Raw genomic sequence first — 14,204 nt, forward strand, 5'->3', positions numbered from 1 at the left:
ATATGGCAGTATGGGGGCCCGCCAGAGGCTAACCCTGGCAGACCAGATTCAGCCCGCAGGCCAGTATTTGCCCACCCCGATCTTGGATGTTGAGTATCTTCAACTCTGTGCCTGTTTTCACCATCTATAAAAAGGGGATAATTATACTTACTTTCTTCTGTAAAGTTCTATGAGATGTACAGAGTAAAAGTGATCTAATATAGCACCCACTGAAGTCAATGGAAGACTTTGAATTGACGTCAGCAGTTTGACCTGACCTCTAAGATGCAAGTATCGTGCTAATACATGAGGCCAATTTTCTGACAAATGTTATCCACTTCTCTGCCAAAGTATTTACTTATACCCTCCATTGATTTGACAAAACGCTACAATGAAAGAAAATATTCCCCCTCCCTCCATATAAACTCTTCTAGTCCTGAAAAGCTGCCCATTTGTTCATCCTAAAAATTCAACTCCTGAGATGAAAGTTCAGCAAAAGTATAAATCACAGAAAAAGGGTTCAAATAGAAATGCTTGAGCAGTGTGTAGACTTGAAAAATTAATAGTGGGTAAAATTTTGAAAAGCATTTAATCATGTAGCAACTATATCCCATTATTAAAACTATGTCTAACTGGAAGTCATGGAATTTAAGTTCCTAAATTTTACCCAGGCCTGATCTGCACGTAAAATTTAAGGCTGGGTTCAGCTGGAACAATTTTTAGGGTGGGAGTGCTGAGTTACGACTCATCTCCCCCTTTACCCTGTCCATACCCCTCAACACCCCAGACTGGAGCCATAGCTGGGAGTGGGTGCTAGCGTTCCCTGTTAGCTGAGCATTTAGGCAGGTGCCCAGGATAAATTCAAATACCACCCAGCTGATTAGCAGAGCACACACTGCCTCCCACAGTCAGCAGCATGGGTTTCTACTGATGGTGCACATCTGCACATGCCTTGGTGCGCATAACAAAATGTATCCTGCACACAGATGGAACAAATGTTTACAGGGAACATTGATGGCTGCAGAGCCCCAGGTGTGGGGCTGACAGTAAGGACCTTGTGCCTGCAGTGAAGCCTCCAGGCCTGCACCTCTAGTGACAATAAAACCCCCAGCATCCAGGACCTCAGGGCCACCAACAGAGCCCATGGGACCAGCAACCAGAATCCACACAAACAGTAGAACTAGCAGATGCAACCCCCCCTGGAGCTGGCCGCCAACACCCCAGGTAGCAGTGGGTGTAGCCTCTAAGATGGGACATAAAATGGGAGGGAGGGAGCTGGGTTGGGTTAGGGTACCCCCCATTGGGGGGGAGGGATAGCTCAGTGGTTTGAGCATTTGCCTGTTAAACCCAGGGTTGTAAATTCAATCCTTGTGGAGGTGATTTGGGGCAAAAATTCATCAGGAATGATACTTGGTCCTGCTGTGAAGGCAGGGGACTGGACTTTATGACCTTTCAAGGTCCCTTCCAGTTCTAGGAGATTGGCAATCTCCATTAATTTAATTTAAATTTAATTACTTTCCCTGCCTATGGCTACACTACAAAGTTAGGTTGGCTGGACTTAATTACAAGGCACAAGCCATTAGGTCTAGGTATTGTCGCTCAGAAAGGTGGATTTAATACAGCCACATAAGCACCCCTCTTACAGAAGTATTAAGTGGCTAAGCACCAGCAGTTTCAGGTGGGAAACGATGTCTCAATACTTGGAATAGTGGTAGAGATGTAGCCATGTTAGTCTGGGGTAGCTGAAGCAAAATGCAGGACAATGTAGCACTTTAAAGACTAACAAGATGGTTTATTAGACGATGAGCGGCCAGACCCACTTCCTCAGATCAAGTAGTGGAAGAAAATAGTCACAACCATATATACCAAAGGATACAATTAAAAAAATGAACAAATATGAAAAGGACAAATCACATTGCAGAACAGGAGGGGGATACTCGGAGGAAGTATCTGAGGAAGTGGGTCTGGCCCACGAAAGCTCATCGTCTAATAAACCATCTTGTTAGTCTTTAAAGTGCTACATAGTCCTGCATTTTACTTGGAGGAAGGGCTGTCTACACCCCCGCTGCTACTGCTTCAAACCTAGTTGTGTCTACACTGTGCATGCAAGTTAGGGCAGCCTAACCCCCAGCAGACAGGCACAGCGGGGCCAACAGGGCAAGTCGTCTTACGGGCGGAGCTGCTACCTCTGGAGGGGGCGGATGTACAGGGCTGGCCGGGTCCCCCCCGCCGCGGGCCTGGGCCGCTGGGCCACTTCGGCCCTCCAGCCGGGCTGCATCTAGACCCTCCGTGCGACCGTCTCCCTCGAGCGGGGCCGGGCACTCACGTGGGGGCTGCACATGGCCACGGCCAGGCTGCGCAGCGCGGGCTCCGCCCCCACCCAGAGGAAGAGCGAGTCCCGCAGCCGCATGACGTGGAAGTGCGCGAGCTGCTCGCCCGCGCGCCCGCTGAAGTCGTGCAGGGAAATCCCGGGCGTGGCGGCTCCCTCCGGCGCGTGGCGCGGGGACCCCCCCTGGATCCCCTCGCGCCGCTGCTTCTCCTCCATCCGCCTCGCGCCTGGCCACGCCCGCTGCTGCCAGCCCGGAGCAAACGATCCCCGAGCGCATTGGTCCGCGTTTCGCACGTGCCGCGCCCTGGGGCGGCGCTCCACCCCCAGACCTGCCCTGTGCCTGCGTCCCGCTTGTTCCCGTCTGCCCCCGCGCTCAGCCTTCAGCCCGGCTCCTGGCCCCGCCCCCCTGAGAGCCCCTTGTCCCTGATCTGGTTTTGAGGGGGTAGCTGGGAGGCTCAGGCGGCTCTCAGACCTGGCTGCCTGCTTGCAACCCCCACTTCTCCTTTGGGCCACTGGGTTTTCAGACTGTTTCTTTTATGACCCAGTTGAAGAAAAATGTTCCTGCCCCTGACCCAACATAATTGGATTAGAGTGTGGGCTCCAGAGTGGGGCTGAGGAAGAGAGATTTGGGGTGAAGGAGGAAGCTCCGGGTTGGGGGGGGGGGGGAAATCAGGGCCAGGGCACTCAACCTTTTTTCATTTGCAACCCCAGAGCTGGGAAAATTTGCACCAAAACCAAAAAAACCACTGGCAACATTTTGTTGCAGCCCCTTTAATTTAAAGCACCGGTCCGCTCCTCTATCCCCGCCACATATTCCTTGGTTACGTCTAGACTGGCATGATTTTCCGCAAATGCTTTTAACGGAAAAGTTTTTCCGTTAAAAGCATTTGCAGAAAAGAGCGTCTAGATTGGCACGGATGCTTTTCCGCAAAAGCACTTTTTGCAGAAAAGCATCCGTGCCAATCTAAACGCGGTTTTGCGCAAGAAAGCCCCAATCGCCATTTTCACCATTGGGGCTTTTTTGCACAAAACAGTTTTTAGCTGTCTACACTGTCCCTCTTGCGCAAAAACATTTCTGGAAAAGGGCTTTTGCCCGAACGGGAACGTCAAAGCATTTGCGCAAGAAGCACTGATTTCGGACAGTAGAACGTCAGTGCTTTTGCGCAAAATCAAGCGGCCAGTGTAGACAGCTGCCATGTTTTTGCGCCAAAGCAGTTGCTTTTACGGAAAAACTTGCCAGTCTAGACACAGCCCTTGGGTTCCAAGCTGGAAAACAAAATACCGGCTGACCTAGATCAAAGCACTGCGACCCCTCCAGGAAAACGACAGCAACCCCCTTGGGGGTTGCGACCTACAGGTTGTGCACCGCTGCCATAGACCATGCTGTGCCCCCAAAGCAGGTTCCCTGCTAAAGCAAGCGTGCAGCTAATGCTCAGGGCAAGGACAGTATGCGGAACCCTGTGTGGTCTCACCCCTCCCCCACCTAGGTGCCAGACCTGCTGGCTGCTTCTGGAGCATAGCACAATCTGAGAGACAGGCAGGTAGCATGCCGCAGCACACACACTCCCCAATCACCTGATCCCCCTGTAGCTACAAGACCTACCACCTGACATTCTATGACTCAGTACTGGGTCACAATCCATGATTTGAAAATCACTGCCTTAAGGCACAGGCTTTGGTGTGCAGCTGGCCAGACATGATGGCGACTATCCCAGTAGTGCATTGTACTGTATCCCACCTACAGTAGAGGGGGGGAGTGTACACTTAACGGTGGTGCTCCTGTGTCCTTCCCCTTACTTCCACATCCATCACTTTGGGTGAGATCTAGTTTAGGCTTAGGGCTATGCCATCACCCCCTCCCCCCACCTTCCTGCAGTCACATAAGCATGTGACAAGCTCAGCTTTCTTTCCGTGCTTGAGAAGTGAAACTTGAAAATGTGGCCAGTGCAGCTGCTGTCTGGCTGAGTCAGCAGACAGTCTGACACAATAGCTCAGAAATACAAACTATTCCATGCATCTCATCGGGACGGGGTGGGGGTGGGGATAATGCTAGACACACTGCTCTGAAAAACTCCATCAATGCCACCCATCCTAGGATTTGGTATCTGGTAAGCTGCATGTGGTGGCCTAGCTCACTCACCCAGGAAGACTTAATGCTTGCTGCTCCAGAGGGAAGGTGGGTTCCTCGTTCCACTGCTGAGATAAAGAGTCACTCCAAATGGGGGAAGGCTACTGCAGGCCCAATCTCATAGTGTGCTTAGGGAACTATATTGCGTATACTTGATCTCCCCTTCAGGATGCTCTTATGGATAATCATAAATAGTATCAGTATTTTTTAGCCATAGAGCTCAAAGCATTTTACAAGGGATAGTAAGCATGATTATACCCTCTTTACAGATGGGGAAACTCAGGTCTAGAGAGTTTAAAGGTTTGCGTTGTCGAGTTGCTATGCAACCAGAACTATTCTAAGTCAATTGTGGGAACTCTACACCTTTGAGAATCTGTTCTCATTTGAGGAGTCTTAATATGGATGTAAGAGGTATCCACATTTGAAAATGTTACTTCTTCTGTAGAAAGACTGTTCAGTCCATTACTCTAGGCTAGGAATACACAAAGTTACTATGTACAAATATTGAAAGCAAAGATGTGTTGTATGGTATTATTTAAAGGAGAACTGTGAAAGTGTGGCTGTGGAAATAATCATGTAGCCATCACTACATACTTGCTTCAATGCAGAAGTAGGATTTGAACCAGAAAGAAACATTTGATATTTTTAAACATTTGAAGCTAACAGGCAGCTTGAATTTTAAATCTCTACTATTGAAATATATGGGATGATAAACACAGAAAATATTTCACAGAAGCGCTTCTAAATAGGTGTTTCCAAAATTTCCAATCAGGCAGAAAACACAACAGAGAGAATTCTGACAAAAGTTGCAGTTGTGGCTGCAATCCACCAGATGGCACAGTAAATTGGCAAGATGATATACCAAAGCTAGAGATAAACAGATACAGCTGGCTATAATGAATTACACCTTTTGCATGTGCCCCAGGCTCTGCAGAGCCATAGCCTAATTCTGAACTATACAGTGTGGGAGTGTTTGCCAGTATGCTATCCCCTACTGGAAATCTGTGGGAATATAATGTCGACACTGTGTCTTTAGTCAAGTCTGTGGATAGCAAGTGTAACTTTTCTGACAGGTAGCGCCGGCAGCAGCCAGGGCCAGGTTCAATATCTAGGGGTTACTTTTCATCCATCTCACACAGAACTGGCGCGAGCCTCCTCCAAGTAGCCTAGGAAATTCACACACATCTGGGAACCTCTGAGAGGCAATGCTTCCCCAGTCACAAGAACAGAGTCTGAGCATAGAAAATAAACTTTTAATGAGAGAGGGAGAGAAGTAACATGGCATTAACTTGGGAAAATATCACAAACAGAGTTCATAACCAAACCACGAGTAACCGTCTCACCTCAAATGGATTGAGCAATGTCCTTTGCCTCTCAGGCTTACAAGTCCAGCAATGTAAGTGTCCCATTCACATGCCCAAACTTTCTCCATACCCCACTCACAGTTGCTGCTCTTGGTCAGGGCAGACCTGAGCTCAGAGGTGATTTTCAGAGCTCACCTCCCACCCTTGGGGGTTGGGGATAGGAGGAATCTCACCCACTCTGTTGGCTACTCGCCACTGCTCCTGCCAGCCACCCCACTGGCCACCTGCCACTACTCCTACCAGCCGCCCGCTGGCTGCTCCCGCTATTCCTACTGGCTCCCTGCTGGCTGCTCCTGCCAGCCTCCCTGCTGGCTGCCTGCTCCTGCCAGCCACCCTGCTGACCACCTGCCACTTTTCCTACCAGGCGCCTGCCTGCTGGCCGCTTGCTCCTGCCAGCTGCTGCTTCCACGATGGGTCTGGGTCTGGCTCTGGGCCAAACTAGTGATTTCAGCTCTTTGTCAGTCTCTTAGTGATTCCAGCTCCCACTTGAATAATATTTCAAAATAACAAAGAGACTCCTTTTGGAGTCTGTTTTACGTCTATCCTTAGAATGGGGTGGGAGGGGGGAAAGAGAGAGAGACAGGTTGAGCCAGTCTTATACCTCATATCTGGAGGACATGGAGCTTGTTGGTTCAAGCTCCTTCACCTCATTCCAATCCACTTGAGTCTGGAAGGGGAAAGCGTGTCCATCCAAGACTCTTTATAATGACAGTGTCTCTCCTGCAAGCACTGGTGTAATATTTTATAATTCCTGCATTTAGGGTTAACATGGTTTGTGACCCCACTCCAGCGAAATTAGTTATAATACACAACATTCCATTCCAACAATTGACCATCCATCAGGCCGATAGCACTAGCTGAACTGGATTTACATAACCACACCCCGGATTCCGCTCCCATCCCAGCATGAGCTGTATTTACATATCAACAGTTGATTATCTTGCAGAGCTAAATGACTGAATTACCATAACCACACCCAGGTCTCCCTTCCCCTTTCAGCTGGCTGCATTGGAAGCAGTGGTTCAGACCCTGCTTACACAAGTTAACTCAGTTGGAGGCTACTGATATTTGTTGAAGTGTCTGAAAAAGTGCATTCCTAAAGGCAGGGGCTGCTTTGAGGTTGACCACTCTGTCCTCCTCTTTCAACTTTCAAGGTACAGCAAGGATATTTGCTTCCCAGTCCTTCATAAGATAGCTCTTTCTTAGCTATGATCCTGACAACAATTGATGTAATCTACAGGTACCTGTCTGCTCTACTTGGAGCTTTGGTGTTCCCGTTGTATAGAAGGCTGAGGAATTTTAAAATCTGAATGTAGTGATATATTAGTTTAAACAGACTGATAATCTCTCCTAGAGTTAGCTGGCAAGCAAGAATCCATTATAATGATAATTTTTCACCATTCAGCTCCCATCTGTCTCTGGAAATCTTCTATATTTCCAAATTTTAAAGCTAAACTTTCAGGTTGAGGCAGAATTTTTTCACCATTCCATTTTAGGAAAATTCATAAATGATGTTGAAAGTTTACAACCCTTAGAGATAATTCATTTCTGAAATGTGACAAAAGAACCAGATCCTCAACACTCCCAAGTTGTTATTCTGCTACATCATGGTTGAGTCTACCCAGGCATGGAACTCCTCTGCTTCTCTAAAGCTGACATAGCACTCTGTGGGCATGTCTACACTACAGACAAGATTACCCTCCAGAGGTTGATCTTCTAGTGCAGGGCTGGCCAACCTGCAGCTTGTGAGCTGCATGCAGCTCTTCAAAAAATTGTGGCTCCTGCACCCATAGCTCACGGCTCTTAAAGGGGCAGCGTGTTTCTGTCTGAAAGAGACAGAGCCGGAGTTGTGGTGTCCCGTGCAGACTTCAAAATGGCCACTATCAAAGGGCAATGCCAGCTCTGCTCTTAAAAGGGCAACCTGTTGTTTGACCAAATGCAGCCGCCAGGGCTCAACAACTTTTTTCTCTTGGCTCTTTGTGCTGTATCTACCACTATTTTGGCTCTTTGTCTGTAATGGGTTGGTCACCCCGTTCTAGTGTTTGATTTAGTGGGTCTAATGTAGATCCCTAAATCAAATATCAAGGGCAGCCCTTTCCGATCTCCAGTACTCCTTGTTCTGTTTCCATCAGCCTCCCATAGGAGATGGCCGTGGCTCAGCTTAAAGTAAGCCGAATCCAGCTATGCATTTTGCATAGTTGAATGGCATACCTTAAGCCAACCTGCCTGGGCTAGTGTAGAACAGGCCTGTCTGGCTAACAGTCTCACATCTCAGCATTGGGGAGGGCAGGGGCAAGGTCAAGTATGTTCCCTTGGATGTCTCCACCAGCATAATGGTTCATTGCAAGCTAACGCTGGTCAAGACCATAGCAGCCTCAGGGTACGTCTACACTATAGCACTAATTCGAACTAACTTAGTTCGAATTAGTTAATTTGAACTAAGCTAATTTGAATTAGCACATCTAGACTTAAAAACTAGTTCGAATTAGCGTTTTGCTACTTTGAACTAGCATGTCCACACTGAGTGGACCCTGAACCGAGGTTAAGGATGGCCGGAAGCAGTGCCGGCAGGGCATCAGGTTAGGACTTAGAGTGTGGAGCTGCTGCCTCAGGCTAGCCGAGGGCTGTGCTTAAAGGGACCCGACCCCCACCCCAGACAGACAGTTCTCAGGGGTTCCCCGCTTGCAAAGCAGTCCTGGCTTAGAGTGCCCTGGGTGCCCACACTCGGCAAATCACAGCCCGGCTGCACTTGCTGCAGGCTGCCATCTGGGGGGGGGGTCAATCAAGGGGCTTCAGGAGAGTTTCCACCCCGAGGAGCTCGCAGAGCCAGCCCAGTCCTCCCCATCGGGGGCTCATACCCCATTCCTCACTCACCTCCTTCCACTTACCCCTCCCTAGCCCCCCTTCCTGCTGTATAAAATAAAGGACACGTGTGTTCAAAAATAGAAACTCTCTTTATTGAACAAAACTCAGGGAGACTGGGAAAAGAAGGTGGGAGAGGGGAAGAGAGAGGGTGGGAGAGGGGAGGGCAACTAAAATGATCAGGGGTTTGGAACAGGTCCCATATGAAGAGAGGCTAAAAAGACTGGGACTTCTCAGCTTAGAAAAGAGGAAACTGAGGGGGGATATGATAGAGGTCTATAAAATCATGAGTGGTGTGGAGAGGGTGCATAAAGAAAAGTTCTTCATTAGTTCCCATAATAGAAGGACTAAAGGACACCAAATGAAATGAATGGGTAGCAGGCTTCAAACTAACAACAGAAAGTTCTTCTTCACAAAGCAAATAGTCAACCTGTGGAACTCCTTGCTGCAGGAGGCTGTGAAGGCTAGAACTAGAACAGAGTTTAAAGAGAAGTTAGATCAAGTCATGGAGGTTGGGTCCATGGTGTGGTATTAGCCAGGGGGTAGGAATGGTGTCCCTGGCCTCTGTTTGTGGAAGGCTGGAGATGGATGGCACAAGACAAATGGCTTTGTCATTGTCTTCAGTCCATCCCCTCCAGGGTCCCTAGTGTTGGCCACTGTCGGCAGACAGGCTACTGGGCTAGATGGACCTTTGGTCTGACCCAGTACGGCCATTCTAAGCTCAGGGCTCAGGGTCGGGGGTCTCAGTGGACCACCTTGATTTTATGCCAACCTGCTCCTGGGTGGCCAGGCTGGCAGCTCTCCTGCCCTAGACGGCCACTTTCTTGTGCCTAGTGCGGAGGTCATGGATGAGGTCCACGATGTCCGCACTAGACCAGGCGGACGCCCGCCTCTTGCCGACGTGGGCAGGCTCCCGGGAGCCGCCAGCCTGGTCCCGGGAAGAGGCGGAGGGCTGGGTGGCAGCGGGTGGCCGGCTCGAGCCGTGCCAGGTGCAGGGTCTGCTGGCTGGGTGCTGGCAGGCTTGCACCTGGCACGGGCACCGTAGCCAGCCCGTGCCCCTTTAAGGGCTCCGGGGCCAGAAGGGGGGCATACGAGTTTCCCTGGTGGTGCCCAGAGTGGCCACCAGGGCAAGCTGGGGAGGGCTAGCCTCCCACTAGTTCGAATTAAGTGGCTACACAGCCCTTAATTCGAACTACCATATATTCCGGCGTACAAGACGACCTCTGATGTTAAAAAACATCCCCCAAAAATCGGGGGTCGTCTTGTACGCCGGTATACATCCCAGGCACGCCTGGGATGCCCCGCCGTCGGAGCCCCTCCGCGGCTTTCAAAGCCTCGGGGGAAGCCGGCGGCGGGGCATCCCAGGCGCGCATGGGCTGCCCCCCCGCCGGAGCCCCTCCGCGGCTTTGAAAGCCGCGGAGGGGCTCCGGCGGGGGGGCAGCCCATGCGCGCCTGGGATGCCCCACCGCCGGCTTCCCCCGAGGCTTTGAAAGCCGCGGAGGGGCTCCGGCAGGGGGGCAGCCCATGCGCGCCTGGGATACCCCGCCGCCGGCTTCCCCCGAGGCTTTCAAAGCTGCTGCGGCTTTGCTCCCGGTGCCTCTGGTCTGCTGGGGACCATCTCCAGCAGACCAGGGACACCGGGAGCAAAGGAGGCGGAGGGGCGCTGGGGTATAAGATGAAACCCTATCTTTTAATTAAAAAGATAGGGGGTCGTCTTATACGCCCAGTCGCCCTATACGCCGGAAAATACGGTAGTTAATTCGAACTAGGCGTTAGTCCTCATAGAATGAGGTTTACCTAGTTCGAATTAAGCGCACCGCAAGTTCGAATTAAGTTCGAACTAGCAGTTTGCATATGTAGCGCCTATCAAAGTTAATTCGAACTAACGTCTGTTAGTTCGAATTAACTTTGTAGTGTAGACATACCCTCAGGGATAAAAAGGCTGGCTCTGGTATCCCAGAAAAACCCTGTAGTCGTGACATAGCCCCAGACTGTAGCTCGGAGAAGATTATATCTGAGACAAATTTTGAAGCCAATCTTGGAAGGCTGAGTTACTGACGTCCAATCTTGTGAGATGGTGAGCACCTTCCAATATCAAGCGTTTTGTGACTGTAAAGAGGTGATGCAAGCAGGGTGACTGCACCCCGGAAAAACTCCGTAGTCTAGACATAGCCTAAATCTTGTAGGAATTAATGCTGCTGCAGCCTGTACTGAAACAATAATATTTTGGGCTGTGTTCAGCAATGTCTTGTATTTTTTAGTGTTAGCCCTGGGACGTGGAAGATTATAATAGCAAGGATACACGGCTCCCTCCATGCTCACACACACACTGGAACACAAGTGCTGATGCTGTCTGTCCACTCACAAAGCATCTTCCAGGTATTGTGGAAGCACTTGAATGTGCTTTTGAATTAAACTTGACACATGAAGCTCAATCAATCACAAGTAGAAGTACTGAAAAGTTACTTCAGGTCATTTTTATGTCTTTTGATGGCTACAATGTTCTTTCAAGTATGGAGGACAGAAACAAGATTTTACAAGCCAAAGGAATCTCTCATGGATCAGAAGTAGCTCTCATTGCTGATACTATTGAAGACATAAAACATCTTAGAGATCACTGTCCCAAAATTCTACAGGAAGGAAGTTTTGTAGATGTAGCAAAGGCATGGGAATTTTGGCATAATTGCAAAAGGCGAGAGGAATGAAACTGAAAAGATTTCACAATGAGACATCTAAGATTGAAGAATCATGTTCTAACATCTCTGAAAATGAACCAGCGTCTTTTATCAGAAGGAATGGTTTCAATGAAACTTTGGATAATGGCATATGCAAATTAGAGCACAGATTCAAAGAAACAAATAACATTTGTTTTACATTCATTTCTGTCCTAAAATATGTGACACTAGTGCCTGAGGAACTGGAAGAAGTTTCTAAATGTCTGCTTCACCAGTATCCTACAGATCTTTCTGAGAATTTTCCCTGTGAAATGTTGCACCTAAAAAATCTCTTCAAGTCTACTTTTGGGAATGAATATAAACTATCCCCATTTACCTTATTAAATGAGATTTAAAAAAAACAACTCATTTTCAGTGAAGTATGTAGAGCCTATGGATTTTTTACACCCTGCCAGTGACTGTAGCAGAAGCTGAAAGAAGTTTCAGCACGTGAGTACTCATCAAAACTGCAGGTGTTCTAGAATAGGGAAAGGACGGTTAAGCCAGTTAACTTTCTTGTCTTTCAGAATGAACTTGCAAGAGAAATTGACTTGGGTGGCAGGAGTGAATTAATGATTTTGCAAAGAAAAGGTCCAAAAAAATAAAGCTTTAAAGTTAATTGGCCTTAAATATAAATATCTTTATAATTACCAAATAGTTACAAAATAGCCAGCCAACCTGTAGGACTCTCAGGCTGGGTGTTATGTGAAATAAAAATAACAAAGGGAGGGGGCGTTTTTTTCAGAAATTTAGAATATGTAACAGTAATTTCATAATTAAACTTTTTTTCGTGAATCATGAAACTGTATGTATGGGATCAGTTGTGTGTGAGAGGGGCCCCATGTTACAAGTTTGTACTGGACCCGAAAAAAATTATGCTTGGGCTCTGGTCCCAGGATATTACAGCAAACAGATAGGGAGGTATTACTTTTTAGCAGACTAACTTCTGTTCAGAAGTTGGTCCCATAAAAGATATTATCTTGCCTACCTTTTCTCTAGGGAATATTAATGCTATTCATCCCCAATTCATTACTGTGGGTCACTGATGCTGAAAGAAAAACAGCATGTCAGATAAATTTCCACTTAAAGGTAAGCATACAAATGTAAGGCTAGATTCTCCACTGCATCTAAGTGGAGCCTGGAATGGGTGAGTTCCACCACGGACCCAGCTGAGGTCCCTGGTTGAGGCCTACCAAAGCCAGGCCTGTTTCTCTTCAGCCCAGCCAGAGCTTGATTTTTCTTTCAAGGTTGCTGAGCACTAGGGATGTTACATTTAGATTAATTAACTAAGGGTACGTCTACACTTGAATCCAGTTTCGAGAGAGGGATGCAAATGAAGACATTCGAAATTGCAAATGAAGCCGGGATTTAAATATCCCTCGCTTCATTTATTATGGCGCTATTTCGAACTAGCGCTATTTCGAAATACAAAATGCAGTGTAGATGCGGTTATTACAGGAGAACACCCTTCTACTGAAATAACCCTTATTCCTCATAAAATGAGGTTTAACAGTTATTTCGGAAAAAGGGTGTTCTCCCAAAATAACTGCATCTACACCGCGCTTGTTATTTCGAAATAGCGCTAGTTTGAAATAGCGCCATAACACAATTATGCAAATGAAGCGAGAGATATTTAAATACTGGCTTCATTTGCAATTTCAAATGTCTTCATTTGCATCCCTCTCTTGAAAGAGGCTACAAGTGTAGACATACCCTAATCGAATAGTCAGTGGGAATTCCATCAACTATTCGATTAGTCAGTAAGGGTACCTCCACCAGTATGGTTGCCAGGTGTCTAGTATTGAACCAGACAGTCTATTATTTTCGCCTCCTGCGCAGTAAAAAAATTCAGAAAATACTGGACATCTAAAATGTCGGGTACTTTCTGATTTGAATTCCAGGCTATCTGGCTCGATACAGAGGCAGCCTGGCAACTCTATTGCTTACTGGGGAGCTGTCTGACCTGGCGCCATGGTGTGTTATGTTTTTTTGCTCAACAAACTTTTTCCTGTTTTTTTGGGGGGGGTTGGTATTTTTTCTGAAACCATCTGGCAACCCTATCCATTAGGCTCTTGCTACAGTTCAAAAGTGGAAGTCCTGCAGAGAGCATGGGGCCAGCCGGGGACTGGCCTCATGTTCCCTGTGGCACCTGAGCCTTTGAATTGTACAAGATGTACATTCAAAAGCAGAAGCCCTGCAGGGAACGCAAGGTCAGGGGAGAGTTCTCCGCTGGCCCTGCACTCCCTGCGGTGCCTCAGCCCTTGAAATGTTCAAGAGCCCCAGTGGCTCTTGTACATTTCAGAAGCAGAATCGCAGCAGAACCTGCGTGAACTGAGACTGCTTCAGTCCCCACTTGTGCCGTTTCCTGTTCTGCCTCTACCACCCCTGCCACTCGTGGAGATGGTGCTGGGGGGAACCAGCTTTTAAGCCAGTTCTGAAAGAGGCAGCAAGGGTGGGAGGGGTGGGAAGTGACTAGTCACATCACTAGTCGACTATCCAATAAGCTTCTGCTTCTGCTTATCCGATAGTCGACAAGTTGCTTGCATCCCTATTGAGTACCCAGAGCTTCTTTTGACATTCATTAGCATTATAAGTTGTCAGCATTCTGAAAATCAGGGTCATAACAACCTACACAATACAAAGCAGGGCACAGAAATCATATATTCTGCCCAGCCATAGGTGTCTAGCTTAATACATCAGACCTCTGTCTATAGACAGTTCTGCATATTTAACACCTCACTCAAAATATAGCTGTTCTATGTGGAACATTGCACACTCCTCTTTAAGACTGGGAGAGAAAAACATCCATCTCAAAAGTGGAGGTAATT

General features: G+C 48.0%; 1 protein-coding gene across 4 annotated transcripts in view; it reads right to left on the bottom strand.

The window, feature by feature from the left end:
- The window catches only part of PSMG4 (proteasome assembly chaperone 4), a 28,474-nt gene extending 25,879 nt beyond the window's left edge, over nucleotides 1–2,595 (bottom strand). For 3 of the 4 annotated variants that reach the window (XR_012901684.2, XR_012901683.2, XM_089776403.1), the window contains exon 1: nucleotides 2,306–2,595. Coding sequence is in view for 2 of the 4 variants with exons in the window: in XM_089776403.1 (XP_089632529.1) it covers nucleotides 2,306–2,524 (219 nt within the window). In the remaining 2 variants the exon portion in view is untranslated. The remainder of the gene's footprint in view (nucleotides 1–2,305) is intronic. The other variant, XM_006138818.4, reaches the window with a different exon arrangement.
- Nucleotides 2,596–14,204: the final 11,609 nt, after the last annotated feature.

Source organism: Pelodiscus sinensis, chromosome 2, assembly GCF_052426305.1.
Source record: "Pelodiscus sinensis isolate ZL-2025 chromosome 2, ASM5242630v1, whole genome shotgun sequence".
NCBI classification, from domain to species: Eukaryota; Metazoa; Chordata; order Testudines; family Trionychidae; genus Pelodiscus; species Pelodiscus sinensis.